Below are 16,332 nucleotides of genomic sequence, written 5' to 3'. Positions count from 1 at the left end.
AACATCTCTGCTTTTTAATATGCTATCTAGGTTGGTCATAACTTTCCTTCCAAGGAGTAAGAGTCTTTTAATTTCATGGCTGCAGTCAGCATCTGCAGTGATTTTGGAGCCCAAAAAAATAAAGTCTGACACTGTTTCCACTGTTTCCCCATCTATTTTGCATGAAGTGATGGGACCAGAAGCCATGATCTTTGTTTTCTGAATGTTGAGCTTCAAGCCAACCTTTTCACTCTCCTCTTTCACTTTCATCAAGAGGCTTTTGAGTTCCTCTTCACTTTCTGCCATAAGGGTGGTGTCATCTGCATATCTGAGGTTATTGATATTTCTCCCGGCAATCTTGATTCCAGCTTGTGCTTCTTCCAGCCCAGCGTTCAAATTTCACTTTAAAAATTTGAGCATGAAAAATAAAGTCCCAAATTCAAAAAGCTTTCACATAGCATCATTCATTCATTCAGGAGGCTGTATTACAGTCTGCTCTTATTTTCCTTAATATGTTAATTGATGAGCATATTTCCACCTAACCTGGAGATGGCTTCTGTGCCCTGACTTCTTTTAACACTTGACAAACAACAAAATGATGTTCCTGGTGGAAAATATCAACAAAGAAAACCACTGATTTTGTGTTTCAAGGGACTGTCAAAGAGCAGAACTCCCCTTCTGTACTTGTTTCTATATTAAAAACAAATGCAGGGACTTCCCTGGTGGTCCATCTGCCTTCCAGTGCAAAGGACGCAGGTTCAATCCCAGGTCGGGCAACTAAGCCCACACTGCAACTACTGAATCCGTGTACCTCAACTAGAGAGAAGCCTGAGTGTTGCTATGGAGAGCCCACATGCTGCAACTAGGACTTGACGCGGCCAAAAGTAAGTAAATAATATTTTTTAAAAACACATGCATATTTTCTTTTTAACTATCACATTTCCAGAAAATTTCTCTTTGATAATCATTATTTGTTGACATTCTTAAGTTTCTTTTTAAAAAACATGTACATATATCTTCTTATTGCTTTTATGTAGTCTAAAATTATCACAAGATTGAGTTTATTTTTCCCTTAGAATAAAAGGGAGTTACAAAATTCCATATCATCTTTAGAATCACAAGTTAACAAGTCTAAGAATCTTCACCCTAAAAACAAAGTGAAAGTGGATTTTTTTATAGCTATGGATTAATAGAAGGATACCCTGCCTTCTGAGAGCTTTCAGACCATAAAGGAAACTGATCCTTTCCCTCTACGATGTAAAAGTGTATAAACATACAGCATAAACATGTGATACACTCTCTGGAATACATACTAAAGAAAATGTCTTTCAGGAAACTATATTCCTTAACATCACAGAAATATAGTGCTCGCCATTACTCAAACAGTGATGACAAGTAAATGAAATATCAATCATGTAGGCTGTCAACCTTATGGGACAGCAATAACTGTTAACAAGTAGTCTGGAAAAATTGTCCGAAAATGACTTGTCCTTAGCACACAAGTATTTGAGGTTTCCATGGAAAATTAAGATGCCAGTGGCTATTTGGAACATTGTTCAGGTATTCTTTTTAATGGGAAATTTGCTGGTTATTGATCCACGGCATGTACCCTCTTGCTTCTGGAAAGCTGCAAGCAACTTTCCAATCAGTAGCTGTCAAAAAAATTACTGCCTTTTTATACTGATACAAGACAACAGCAGTGATGGTGTTCTCCTATACTTAATGCTTCTCTTTAATTAACTGCTATGTACAATAGGTTAGTAATTTCAGTTACTACTTGACCACAGTCCTTAGAAATCAAAACAAATAAAATATCCTTATGTTTTATCTAACAAATTAATTATAGTTGTCTGAAACTGGTGCTTGGGGTCAAGTTTGAAAACAAATAACCTCACATGTAAAGGGTCAGAACAGGTGCAAGGTATTTTTTTCCTACTATAAAACCCTGCATGCATGAAATTGACCTGTTTTCCAACTTTATTTATTTACCTCACAAAATATATAAATAAAAATGGTTTCCCTTTCATTTCTGAGCTGCGCCAAATCAACTGGCAAGCCATACATACTTTTATAACCATTGTAGGAATTTTTTTAGCAATCTATAAACATCTCTTTGTACACTGATTAACATAGTCACAGTAATGATAATAAGCATGCCACTTGACAGTTTCTTCAAAGCAAGTGGTTAGGATTTGTTTTTTGCTTTCTACAATTCTTCCAAATCCAAGGAACGTTTTCTCCTGCTAAAATACAGGGTTTGATCTGTGTTCATATTAACACAGAATCTTGTGTTCCACACACCAAAGTAATTCACCCTCAAGGACAAACTATATAAAGGGTAGTAGGTAAACTCATGGCATGGGCCCACTCTAGGCAACTGACCTCTCAGGAGCAGGCCTGGTGACGGCTGAGTGGCTGCCAAGGGGGCTCGGAGCTTAGGCCACTGCTCACATGGCATTCCTCAACAGACAAGGATAAAACGTGGGCCATGCACAGTACCTCCCGGCATGGAGCAGTCCTGATGAGCCGCAAGGCCTGTGCTGCCCAGAGAGACAAGCAAGGCATTGAGACGAGTTAGAGACTCAAGCCCTGGGATCTCAGTACTGGCTGCTTTCAACTGATGACCTCAGTGAGGAAATGCTCACGGTGTCTCAGCTTACTCAGCTGTAAAATAAAGGTGGTATGTACCCACAGGATTATTGTGAGACTCACACTGAGAAAATAGGAGAGCACGTAACAAGTTATAAAGCAAATTCCTTTTAGATCTTCATCCTCTCTCACGGTTTTATATATTTTCCCTTTAGAGGGATTCTTTCCAATTTTGTTCTAGATAGTGAGAAAATAAGCAACAATGACAAAGACTAGGTTTGTACTAGATAAAAACAAAATGAAAAGACAACCAACCAAACCAAAATGTAAATCTTTTACACCAAGGTATGCTGTGATTCATGGGGTCGCAAAGAGTCGGACACGACTGAGCGACTGAACTGAACTGAACTGATTTATTAATGATATGGTTTAGACAGAAAAGTAACAAAGTGATCATGACAACAGTAACAGAGCTATAATTTGAAGTTATCCAAAAAGCTTTCTTAGCTCAACCTCTATTATCCTATCCAGCTTTCATTATCCCTAACACAAAGCCTGGCACATAGTAGGTGTCTGATACATACTGACTGAAATGGAGCCTGATACCAATTCTGCCGTTTATTAATCTGCACAGCCTTTAGGAGGTCATTTAACCTCACTGACCCTTAGTTTCCTCTAACTAAGAATGAGAATAAAGATAGCTTCTCTATTATATAGTGTTACTGTGAAGCTCAAAATTAAACTGCAGCAATAGAATTAGTGAAGGCATTTGTAAACGGTAATGATCAGTAGTTGAGAGATTTAAAAGTGAACCTCTTAACAGTGAAACAATATTAAGCACAGCGCTTTCTAAGTAGAAGTGTTCCAGGATTTAAAGACACAAAAATGGTATGTATGAAAACTACAAAAGACTACATTCATTCTGAACATGTCAGCGGCAGTTATAAAATGTTGTTTTCTCTGGTATCTCCTGTAGAATCTGTTACATGCAGTAATTGCAGCAATAATCAATAAGCTAACTGAGTAAAAGATTAATCAGTTTTGTGATTGCTAATGGAATCTCCAGTACCAGACTCAGATTAGTTTCAAAGTCCCTCTGAGATGTTCTTCAAAATCCTTAAACAATTTTAATAAGGATGTGACAAAGTTTAGCATAGTTATCCAAAAATCTAATTAATTTGAAACAGAGGGCCAGATTCAACAAGGGGATAACAAGTACAATTTTTGGCTTTGTTCTGTTTGCAAGTTTATCATACAGTATTCCTATTTGTTATGAACCTAATTCTAATTCTAACAGCACAATCCAATCAATAATTACAACACTTTTTTCTTCATGGAAATCTGTCACATAAAAACTTGAGTTCCAAAACAGCACAGTTTAATTTTACAAGGCACAAGTGCTCTGTTGAAAGGAGATAAAACAAAGAGATAACAAGAGAGATACACCCAGAAATAACTCCCATTCACTGAATACCTACTGTGTGTTAGGCTCAATACTGATATAGAGCCCCTCAACCCCCCTGCCAAGTTTATGATTAATTACTCCATCCAAAACTTTATTCCCTTTCTTGTCCCACCTCTGTTCCCCTCAGTATTAAGGAGTATCAAACAAACAGGTGGGACTGAAACTTAAGTAAGACCCTTCAGGGCCCTCCTGGGTTCAAAAGCCCCTCCGTGTCCTCTGTTTCTTGTTGCAGAAAAAGGCTTTAGTCTCCTATGCTTCCCTCAGTTCCAAAGAGCAGATTCAAGGAGTAAACTATTAGGACAACAGAATCATAGGCCTGCTTAGTTCCTCCTGAAGGGATGTTGTTAACAATCTGATGCATATCTGTGTTCTATAGAAACTGTTATATAGGGTTACTGTGAAACTCAAAATTAAACTGCAGCAATAGATTAGTGAAGGCATTTGTAAACTGCAATGATTAGTGGTTGAGAGATTTAAAAGTGAACAGGTGGAGGATGGTGACTACTTGCTGACCACAAGCACTGGACCCAGACTGGCTGGAACCAGAAGGTTGAGATTCCTGAAACCTTACCCTGTAACCTCACCTCCAAGCAAGCAGAAGAAGGTCCATGAGCTGATCAACTTCCTACGACCCCCACCCCTCACACTGTCTTTAAAAACCCAGACCTGAAAGCCATGGAGGAGTTTAGGTCTTTGGACCACGAGCTGCCCATTCTCCTGGCTTGGTGCCCGGCAAATAAACCTTCACTTCACTACAAACACCCACTGTCAAAAACATTCTGTACCTCATGCACATAAGTCCTTGCTTGGTAACAATACTAGATATTTACATTTATTCATCTAATTTCTCACAACCCTATCCTATTCTAGGAATATCATCACACCTATTTGACAAATGTAGTAAACGATTTATCAGTCAACCAAGAAAAATACTCCTTTCATTCTAGTCCGTGCACTCAGAACATAAAATGTTTGTTTGCTTGTTGAGAGTCAAAAGGTAAGTTATTCTCATTTACGACTAAGGATGCTAACTGTTCATCATGCAGTGCAAATGAAATACCATATTTTATTGCTATCAATTTACTACGGTGTTTTGTATTTTGGTTGTGTATTAAAATATAATCGTGTTTTTTTTTTTTTTTTTGAACTGCTGAGCTGGTGGAGGGCCTGGCTTCTTCACTGTCACCTGTGTGAGTGAAGCCATGTCACCTGACCTGTCAGCGACTGGGGACGGCAGGCAGGTATTAATATAATGCAGATCCTTGTGCTGGCTAGTGACTTCTCCTCTTTCTTCAGGGGCTCCACCACCCCTCCACATTTTCCTTCTACCTCTCTTACCACACTGCTCAGTTTCCTGTAAGTGATTCTCTCCCCATTCCTCCTTTAAATACTCAAGTTTCCCGTGGCTTTTCATCAACCTTCCTTTTTTTATTTTATCCTCTCCTTGAGTTAACTTCAGCCATTTCGAAGGTTTCAATTACCAGAGGAGTCATTGAGACTAATTAGGAGCTGATGAATCACAAACCTTTATTTCCAGCCCAGAATTCTCTCCTAAGATTCGGAACATACCCAATTAGTTGTCCAGAGGCCCCTTAATTCAACAGGTCCCCACCTCTCCCACCCTCCCTCATGCCGTAGGCCTGTCTTCCAACATACGTGTCCACCATCTGGATGAATGACATCGCCATGACCTAGCTTCCCAAACCAGCTATCTGGGAGTCCTCCGCACCACTCCTTCCCTTCTTCCCCACGTCTAATCCATCACCTTCTTACTAACTCTACATTTTCCCCACTGCTCATATCCTCAAGCTAGGCCCCTCCATGATCGAGCCTACCTGCCTTCGCAACCTCATCTCAACCCTCCCGCACTGTCCATACCACACTGGTCACAGGCAGTGCCTCCTGAATACACCAGGCATCCTTTCACCTGGGCCTTTAAACACTGTTCTCTCTCTTCAAACACACTTTCCAGTCCTCTTGTCCTTGCTAGTCCACCTGGATACGACTCTCTTCAGGAAGCCTTATCTGTCTCCAAAGCTAGATCAGGTGCTCCTCCTCTGAGCTCAAAGAACACCAAATGCTTAGGCATATGAGAGCACTGATCACTCTGCCTGGTATTTCTGAGTCTTTCCTATCCTCCCACATGACACACTCTTTCCTTTTTTGTTAACTTCCCTGACTGAACCATGAGCTCCCTGAAGGAGTGAACTATATGTTCACTGCACCTTTACCACCAAGCAAAAGGCTTGGCTAGATACTTGCCATCCCATAAATATTTACTGTATGAAAAGCTGGCTAGAGGCTTCCCTGGTGGCTCAGTGGTAGAGTCTGCCTGCCAGTGCAGGAGACACAGGTTCGATCCCTGATCTGAGAGGATCCCACATGCCACAGAGCAACTAAGCCCATATGCCACACTATTGAGCCCGTGCTCTAGAGCCCAGGAGCCACAACTACTAAGCTCCATGTGCTGCAGCTACTGAAGCCCATGCACCCTAGAGCCCGTGCTCTGCAACAAGAGAAGCCACCACAGTAAATCTCACACCGCAATGAGGAGTAGCCCCCACTCTCTGCAACTAGAGAAAGTCCACACGTAGCAACAAAGACCCAGAACAGCCAAACCAAAAAAAAAAAAAACTGATTCTATGAATAACTGGGTAAATCAATGACTGACCTCAGGTCCCATCTCTACATTTACCAGCCATGTGACCTTGAGAAAGGCAAGCAACTTGTTTGTGCCTCAGTATTCTCAGCTGTATGTATGAAAAAAATACCTGCCTTGCTCACCTCATAGAGGTGTCAGGAACATCACGATCATAGAAGCTGGTATATAAGAAAGATTTTTATAAAGTACTTGAAAGATATTTTAAAATAGGGCACCATGTTACTATGAATCTCCCACTTCCAAGCAACAGTATATACAAGAAAAATGGGCATAGCAATAGGGTGACATAGAAACCACTAAACAAAACTGCCAAAATCTTCAGACCAAGTACAGAGGTAGCATTTAACTAATTGTTTATCAAGGCTGAGTCAGAATGCCCTCAACTCCCCTTAATTAGTACAGTACTATAAATAATAATACAAGTGAAAAGGTACTATAAGGAACATTGTTTCTCCATCTGGAAGTTCATCAAGGGCATGGACCATGTCTCATGTATTTTATTATGTCTTATGCCAGAGGTGTTAATCTGGTCTCTATATGGGCCTTGGGAGATCCTTGAAATTCCTGAACTCCTAGGTGAAATGCTGCACTGTGTGAATTTTCTGGGAAAAGAATAAACACCTTTCCTCACATTTTCAAAAAGACCTGTCTCCAAAAAATCTAAGAAGCTAGTAGAGTATCCAGCCATAGAGTGTATAGCACTGAATCATATGCATAATGGCCACTCTGCATATGTTCAAGGGGAGAGGGCCAATAGGAAATAATACAGACATGATGACTACATATTCTCGTTGGTCAGGTCTTCTAACTTAGGGGCAAGTCTTACATATCAACTCAAATCAAATTTATTTATCATACTTCTATACATTTAAAACAGAAAGGTTTCTAATCTCTCCTTAGCATGCCTTCTAACAGACAAGATAAACAGTACAATATGAGAATATACTTATAAAAAAATAAGCACGCTGGCTTTTCCCTATTAATGATAAAATTTTAAAATTCCTGTTTTGTCAATACTGCAAGCATACCCCATTATATGTAGCTGAGTCAGTAATTACAGCAATAATTAATAAACTAACGAACTATCTGCAGTCCATAGTTATTTAATTTAGTTTTCCTAGTGAAGAACTCAACAATCTTAACTCTGTCAGATGGCTACAAATTCAATTACAACACTACTCAGCTATGTCATCAATTACACTTTCTTTCAATTATTTCTTATACTTTACATTTAAGAAATACCCCTTCTATGATGCTCACCTCTTAAGAAGCATACAGCAGCTCCTTAGTCAAAAAAAACATATGATAGCTAATCTATTTTGAATACCAAATTAATAACTATATTACCTGGCTTCAATCCCTGAAAACTCATTTGCTCTGCCTTGAGGTGACTACAAGGCACACATGTTCTTTCTTAAATGACTCTAGACCAAGTGTCCACATATGGTCATGGATTGATTAGATGAAGAGAAAGAAAATCACAATGAAAAGTCTTCCAATGAAAGGTTAACAGGGAACAACTCTGGGGCCTCTTTATAGATCAACGTTACCAGACAAATGTATTTATTAGTGATTTAAAAATGAAACAGACAGTAAATTGGCCAAGTTTAATGATAACACTATTTATTTTGGACAGTAAAACTGTAATGGATGTTAGGGAACTCCAGATGGTCTTAATAGGAATTGAAGTTTGGATAGCCAACAGCAGATGAAATTCAACTTGGCCAAGTTTCAGGTAATGTGTGTTGGCAGAAATTTAAACTTGTATTCAGCAATGGGTCCAAAACCTGTGGGATCCTCTCAGCTGAGGCTTTACTAGTCATCACCATGGTTGGCTTGAGGCACTGTCTACACTGGCCTTTCACCTGATCTCTAAGTTGTAGCAATTCTGCCATACTTCCAAAGTAGGGGAAGTTTAAATAGCTTCAGGGAACCTACCACTTAAATAAAACAGGAGCATCAGGTCATACAGATAGCATGCCAAACAGGACATTCCCTTACAAGTAGACTACTTTATTTAGCCAGTTCCAATCGTGTTCAACAAAGATTCAGCCTATTGCTCAAATGTTGTTAAAAAAATAAATGAAAAGGCAGTGAGGAATGAGTAAATAGCATATAACAGAGAGACCTATATTAACAGGGACAACTTGTTTTAATTTCCAATTACAATTTACACCTTTTGGGACATATTATACTCATGAGTTGAAAATTTACTGAATTCCTCTAACTTTACTGTATTATAGCAAATTTATGTTCACCTTTCAGATATATATAGAAAACACCCCTCTTGTTTCCAGTAAAACTGGCCCTAAGAGAATGGGTTCATTAGGAGCTGCTAATAAGAGCCTAACACCTTGGTTATGCCCCACAGCAACCTGACTGCTAGAAGTCCATCATCTCCTTCCAGTCCACATCTCTCTGGAAGAGAAGCTCCTACGACAGCCCCTAAGAGCCTAATTGATGTCCTGCATTTTTCAGTCCCCTCATGTCAGCTGCCTCAACATAGGACCCCAGAGGACCCAAACTGTAGGTCATCCGGAGCCCTCTATAGAGAGGGAGCTGAACCATGAGCACGGCCATATTAACGACAAAATATTGGTGGTTCAAAGCCCCAGAAAATACTCTGGTGTCACCCTGACTGAGGCCTGCTTATGCTGTCTCTTCCTTTGCTTCCACAAGCTACCTAATAATCTGATGCAAACTTCCATCTGCTTCTGCTTCTTGTTATCAAAAATGTCCTGAGGTATTTCAAAGAGGGGCTAAATAAGGGGCCACTACATTCTTATCACTATTTCAAGGACATCCATATGTCCCAGATAACATAGAGAGTCAAAATAATCTGCCTCTGAAAAAAAGTTTCATTTTTTGACTAGGATGGGAAAAAAATACAAAAATTTTACTTATAGCTTGGAGCATGACACTATTCCAATTAAAAAAAAAAACTAAATAATTTCCAACAGCATTTATTTGGGCTTCCCTGATAGCTCATTTGGTAAAGAATCCACCTGCAATGCACGAGACCCCAGCTTGATTCCTGGGTTGGGAAGATCCGCTGGAGAAGGGATAGGCTCCCCACTCCAGTATTCTTAGGCTTCCCTTGTGACTCAGCTGGTAAAGAATCTGCCTGCAATGCAGGAGACCTGGGTTTGATCCCTGGGTTGGGAAGATCCCCTGGAGAAGGGAAAAGTTACCTACCCACTTCAATATTCTGGCCTGGAGAATTCTATGGACTGTATAGCCCATAGGGTCACAAAGTGTCATGCTCTACAGCTTAGAGCATGACACTATTCCAATAAAAAAAAAAAAAAGCTAAATAATTTCCAACACCATTTATTTATTGCATTCAGTTTTCCTGTCTTGTTCTTTTCACCGTTTCTCCACCCTACCAGGAAAGTATTGAGTATTACCAATTGTTTGGATGGATCATGACAAATGAGGGGACTGAAGACCAAGCTATTTTGCTGCATACAAAGTAAGCTGGACCGACTTAATGTGGAGCATGTTTAAAAGCACCGTTTGGAAAAGAGCTTCCAATCTCTGCTCTATGTAGAAAACTTCCTAATCGTAAAGGCCCTAAGGCTATTAAATGTTTAACAACTAACTGGGCAACAAACACATCCTAAGGTAAAATTCAGCCCTGTAGGAAGGAAACTTGTTTCTTTTCAATCCTTTTCAAACTCAGGTACACTCAGTTCAGTTCAGTTCAGTCGCTCAGTCGTGTCCGACTCTTTGCAACCCCATGAATCACAGCACGCCAGGCCTCCCTGTCCATCACCAACTCCCGGAGTTCACTCAAACTCATGTCCATCGAGTTGGTGATGCCATCCAGCCATCTCATTCTCTGTTGTCCCTGTCTCCTCCCGCCCCCAATCCCTCCCAGCATCAGAGTCCTAACATTCTACTAAACAGCACTATTTTTTTGTTATCAGGAAAACAGTGGTATTTGCAAAGTGTCTTCTGTAGGATCTCAATAAATGCCAAAACAAAAACATCACTTAACCAGGAGTGAAGACTGGGAGTCCAGGACCTAGGTCTGTGTCCAGGCCTTCCCATTTATTAGCAATATAACCTCAAACTGAATCTGATCTTGCTGGGCCTCAGTTTCCTTATCTGTAAAATGAGACAGTTGGACAAGACCACTAAGGGTTTCTTCCAACTCCACCTGAACAACTATGATTTCTTTTTTAAAAAAATTAATGTTTTAATTGAAGGATATTGCTTTACAGAACTGTGTTGGTTTCTGCCATACATCAACATGAATCAGCCATAGGTCTATAAATGTCACCTCCCTCTTAAATCTCCCTCCCACCTCCCTCTCCATCCCACCCCTCTAGGCTACTACAGAGTCCCAGTATGAGTTCCTTGAGTCATGCAGCAAATCTCCATTGGCTATCTACTGAGCAACTATGATTTCTGAGGCAAACTCCAAGTTATGCACACTAGGATAAAGCGAATCATATCCCAATTTACAAGGTGCTACAGAAGTCAAAGAGTATTGTCCCTCATGGTACCCAACATCTAACAAGGTACACTACAGTCAAGTATATTAAAGGGAATACTTACACTCCAATAATACACAATGTCTGCCATAATGGGAGGTGTTACAGTTAAACCCATCCCATATTCTTCTGGCAATGTGGAGAAATGGTATAGAGAGAGAGATTAGGCAAAACGAAGAAAATAATTCTTATTAATACCATTTTCCACTCATATAAGCCTCTCAGTATCAAGAGAACTAGGTGTAATAAACCTTTTACTAGCCACAGGATTTAGCAGAAACAAATACAGGTCCATTTACAAAAGTAAGATGTACTGCTGAGTTCCTTGAAGAAAGGTCACCTAAAAGCAGAGGTTAACATTAAAAATAACCCCCTCCTATAACTGAGTCTCAATGATAAATAAAGCTTATGATGAATCAAAAATAAGGCCCAGCACTGATATTTCATGCTATAAGGAAATGAGGTCAGCACTACCAGACAACAAATACAAAGAGATGGAAGGAGAAAAGCAGTAGAGTATTGTCTATCCTTCTAGAAAATCAGAGAGGAAAACAAGAACAAAAAAAAAAATTTAAACTACTTTAAGGGAGTATTTAACAGGGTCCTTTAAATAATTAGCGATGATCAGGTATTTAGTTTTCAGGATATGTAGGTTGGGTATAATTTTTTTTCTAATAAAGCATTTCAAATTCTAATTAAAAAAATACTTTATGGAGAAATTAAAAAGATACAATAGTGTCAGAGGAAAAGCCATGATCCCAGAAGTGGAATATTCTAACAACATAACTTACAAGAAACTACGCTATAAAAACAGATTGTTGATTAACACAAACTCATAACAAAACGCAGAGAGTGATCACAATGGTGCTGTAATAACACTTGGCTGCTGAATTCTCTCAATACATTAAATATCTCCTTGGAGACCAAATTACTTTACATTTTCTTAAAAGACAATTTATTATAGCTTTGTTTTCTTCTCATTATCTCTTAAAAATATATCTAATGAAGAAAAGAATACAACTTCTAAATAACACATAAAATGGTACTAATGTGTGACAACAGACTTTGGTTTAATGTGCTAGTTATTATTTAACGGCATACAACCTACTGTCATGACAAATCCTTACCACAATGCGACACTCTGTGTGTCACATGCACCAAAAACCACTGTATGCCATTATTACGGCACACATAAAATTAACAGCCTCGGGCTGCTAGCAATTTAAATAATTGATAAGTTTTCAATTAAAACGGCTACATTTTCAGGTCTAATACAAAAATCTATTTAAATTACTGATACAAACTTATGCTTCTGTTGGCCTAAAGCCAGAAAATGCTTACATGCAAGGGGGGAAAAATTCTGCAAGTTTCAACTCAGACACTGTAGCTTTTTTTTTAAAAAAAGAATGATTAAAGGATTTATGGCAAAAACATGTCTAGTTTTGCTTTCCCCATATGGTTTTTAAAAAAATACTAAAGTGACTGCAAATTTATTGAATTCCACATGAAAAGCATAGCTTTTTTTTTTTTTAACAGTAAATATACTTTCACTTTTCACTTTCACACATTGGAGAAGGAAATGGCAACCCACTCCAGTGTTCTTGCCTGGAGAATCCCAGGGACGGGGGAGCCTGGTGGGCTTCCGTCTATGGGGTCACACAGAGTCGGACACGACTGAAGTGACTTAGCAGCAGCAGCATGTGGTCCCAAGTCCTGGAATCAAAACTTTTCAGAGCCAAACTGAACTTAAAAAATAAAAGGCCAATACAGGTTTTTAATTCCAGGTTGGCAACTGAAGACTATCAACCAAAATCTATTGTGAGGTTAAGTCCAAGTTGTTCTCTTTATGGCAAAACTGTAACCCAAAGGAATTTCAACCATAAAAAGCAAGACAGAGCAAAATGGCAGCCAACCAATCTTGCTTGTGCTTTCTGAGACAGAGCTTCCTCTACTCTTCACTATTTAATAGTTTATTCAGAGCCTGACTCTATATAAACAGAGTATTTGATGGTAGAGGCTGCCTCAAGAGATAAGAGCAAAAGGAAATCCAGTTAGGTTTTAAATAACTGAAAACATGTTATCTCTCTCAGGGATATTTTCATTTTAACATAATCTGCTCCAACATTCACAGTCTGGGGAGTGGAGCTCTATCTTGGGGCCTCAGGTTCTTATCTATAAAGATCAAGTGAATTAATGAGAAAACTCAGACCTGATCACCTAGAACCCACCTATGAACCACTGCCAGTTTACAGAAAAAAGTTTTCACCATCCACAGCAAATGAACGAACATAAGAAAAATGTAGTGAGTTTTACATAAAACTCTCTGTGGAATATAACCTTAACCAGTCAGTCTGGAATTTCCTGGTCATTGCTAGTGAGGTCATCCACCTCACAGGCCCCTGCTATCCCCCAGAGGAAGGAAACCTTGCCTGAAACCATCAGCTCTTGGCTAAAGTGACTTTCTGTCCTGTCTCTGCCACGTCTTTAGAGTGCCTTTCTATCTACTGGATGGGATGTTGCCCAATTCATGAATCATTATATAAAGCCAATAAGATCTTACAAAATGTGCTCTGTTTTTTACAATTTTTAAAACTAAAAAAAAAAAAAAAAGCTCATTTTTTAACACATAGAAAGCTCCCAGTACTAATGTGCAAGAAGGTGGGTGGGAGAGCAGCAGTATGAAACAGTGAAGGAGCATGGGCCTTGGCACAAGGAGAAGCTGAACTTATAGTCCATACTGATACTGATATAGCTGTAAGACCTTGGGCATGTCTCTTAACCATAGCTTCCTCGTCTGAAAGGGAGGGATGATAATACCTACTTTACTGAGTGATTATTAAAACCAAAGGAAACTAAATACCTTAAGCATCTAGTGTAAAATGGGCACTTAGAAATGGAAATAATTATGACTACCACTATGATCACATGTAGTAACACTTCTCAAAGAGCACAGTTTGTTAGATCTTCCCAAAAGTACGTTTTTGAAAGCACAATTTTGTGTGAGGTCATGTCACAGACATAATGAAAGTACATGGATGTCAGCAATGTTCTCTCTGCAGTGGATACATGTGAAAAAACTAGAACCCATCTGTGTTTGTGTGTTTTCTAAAAATAAGCATGTCACATTCTCAGGAGAGGTAGTTGATCTATCAATATTAGTGCTAGACCTTTCAGCAGACAATCCTACTCTGCCTTTCAAGGTACTGATGAGCCCTGCTCTAAATTCTCCGGGCACAAAGACTCTCAAATAAGTTAATGTGAAGTCAATGGGAAATTGACTTTTCTACTCTGTGCTGGTCTGAATGCAACACGCTGTTAACCGTGCCATCCTTCTTGTTCTCTTTCCTCCTACCCTAAATTAAAACTATTGGTGGAAACCCATACAGATATTTTACAGTGTTCATTACAATGAAACAATATCCTGGTTAAAAACCTACAACCTAATCATTTGCTAAGATAAGAGACTCACTGAAAAGCCAGGGTGCCAGTTCCATCATCCACCATAATACCACTTTACATTTGTATAGGATTTTTAACTTTTCAAAGGGTTTCACATCTAAAATCCCATTTGACCATTACAATTACCCTGTGCAGGAGAAAGGACAAGTATTACCCACAACTGACAGATGAGGCGACTACTGAACAGAAAGGTTAAGTGCTTTGCCTAAGGCCAGGAAGCCAGAGAAGGGCAGTGGTCTCCTGACTTCCAGTTCAATGCTCTCTTCACCAGACCACTAGAGAAGGTTTTGGACACAGACTGCAAGCTCAGAAAAAATAAAATGAATTAAGAAAAAATAAAATGAAATAAGAGAAAAGAACAAACCAGGGCTCAGGGAAGCTATTTCTCTCCATAGTAACTTAGTATTAAACTTTTAGAAATGTATCCTATTTTCTTGTCTATCTACTTGGGCCCTGAGACAAATGTTAAAGCAAATTTTCACTGAAATTTGAAACACAAAAGAAAAGTCATTTGGGGATATATTCAAATCACTTAGATTCAGTAAGTAACCCTGTAGTTCGTTTTAGGGTGGGGTGGTTAGTGCATAAAATCACTGACAGTACATCTGTAAGTCATGTATCCACATTAAGCCAGCAGCTACATTATAACTACAGTCTGTTTGGAAGGGGTGAAAGAGATCTCCAGTTGAAAGTAGATTTTGAAAAATTTTTTAGAGCCCAGGGGTTCATTTTTAATGAGCCGTTACTTTAAGTACTGCATAAAAAATACAGGAAATTGATAGTCCATTTAGTCTGCACCATACCTAATGCAAAAGTCATTAAGATGCATTATTCTTAATGTTCATGATATGATCAGTAAGTGTCTTTTGAAAAGAATGCCCTTAACTTTCACGTAAGGAGATCTTTAAAATTTTTACATATTGTACAGAAAAATGTTAAGAGCAACTGTGATTTACTTTCACATCTTCACTACATCAAGAAACCGCATTCTCAATTACACCAAGATTTTTAGAAAGGTCCTCATTAGTAGTATACTTACATATGACAGCATTGCCTTCATTTCTTCATCACTTCTCACTGTAATTCGATCACCATCTTCATCTTCATCTGTTTCAAAAGCAACATAATGTAAGTGGTAAGATTTTTTAATACACAAAAACCATGTCAGCTGGAAACATAATACAACTGGTTTGTACAAACTTGATGTCCACATCCTCAACACTGTATGTTGCAGATGCTGATGTTACTAGTTTGCTGGTTTGGTTTTTTTGTTCAGAATACAACAGAATCTCAATAAAGAACTATAAATTTTAGGGACAGCTTAAAATTAAAATATTGTTCATGTCATTTATGACATGAACTTAAGTTAAAGTAAATATAGGGATTTCCCTGGCAGTCTAGTGGTTAAGACTCTGAGCTTCCACTACAGGGAGCATGTGTTCAATCCCTGGTCGGGGAACTAAAATCACACGTGTCGCGTGGCACAGCCAAATAAATAAACAAATATTTTAAAAATACAGTACATACAACTGGAGTATGAGCATGTTTGTCTTGAATAACTTTAAAAACTGAAGAAAGGCCAGTCTTATTCAACTATTAGTACTTTTTGCTTTCTCACACGGCACCCTATCCCTCTATTTCTCTATTCTTCCTCTCTCCTGGCAATCTGTCATGTCATA

The 16,332-nt window shown here is 38.8% G+C and overlaps 1 protein-coding gene across 5 annotated transcripts in view; it reads right to left on the bottom strand.

Moving 5' to 3' along the window:
- The window catches only part of MAP2K5 (mitogen-activated protein kinase kinase 5), a 278,537-nt gene that overhangs the window by 235,726 nt on the left and 26,479 nt on the right, over nucleotides 1-16,332 (bottom strand). For all 5 annotated transcript variants that reach the window (XM_055437358.2, XM_055437355.2, XM_055437356.2 and 2 more), the window contains exon 3: nucleotides 15,693-15,760. In XM_055437358.2, coding sequence (XP_055293333.1) covers nucleotides 15,693-15,760 — 68 coding nt within the window. The remainder of the gene's footprint in view (nucleotides 1-15,692; nucleotides 15,761-16,332) is intronic.

This window comes from Moschus berezovskii, chromosome 9 (assembly GCF_049115385.1).
Source record: "Moschus berezovskii isolate FMDL1 chromosome 9, NW_MosBer_1.0, whole genome shotgun sequence".
NCBI classification, from domain to species: Eukaryota; Metazoa; Chordata; class Mammalia; order Artiodactyla; family Moschidae; genus Moschus; species Moschus berezovskii.
The sequence above is the reverse complement of the archived record's forward strand: the minus strand, read 5'-3'. Positions and strand labels throughout refer to the sequence as shown.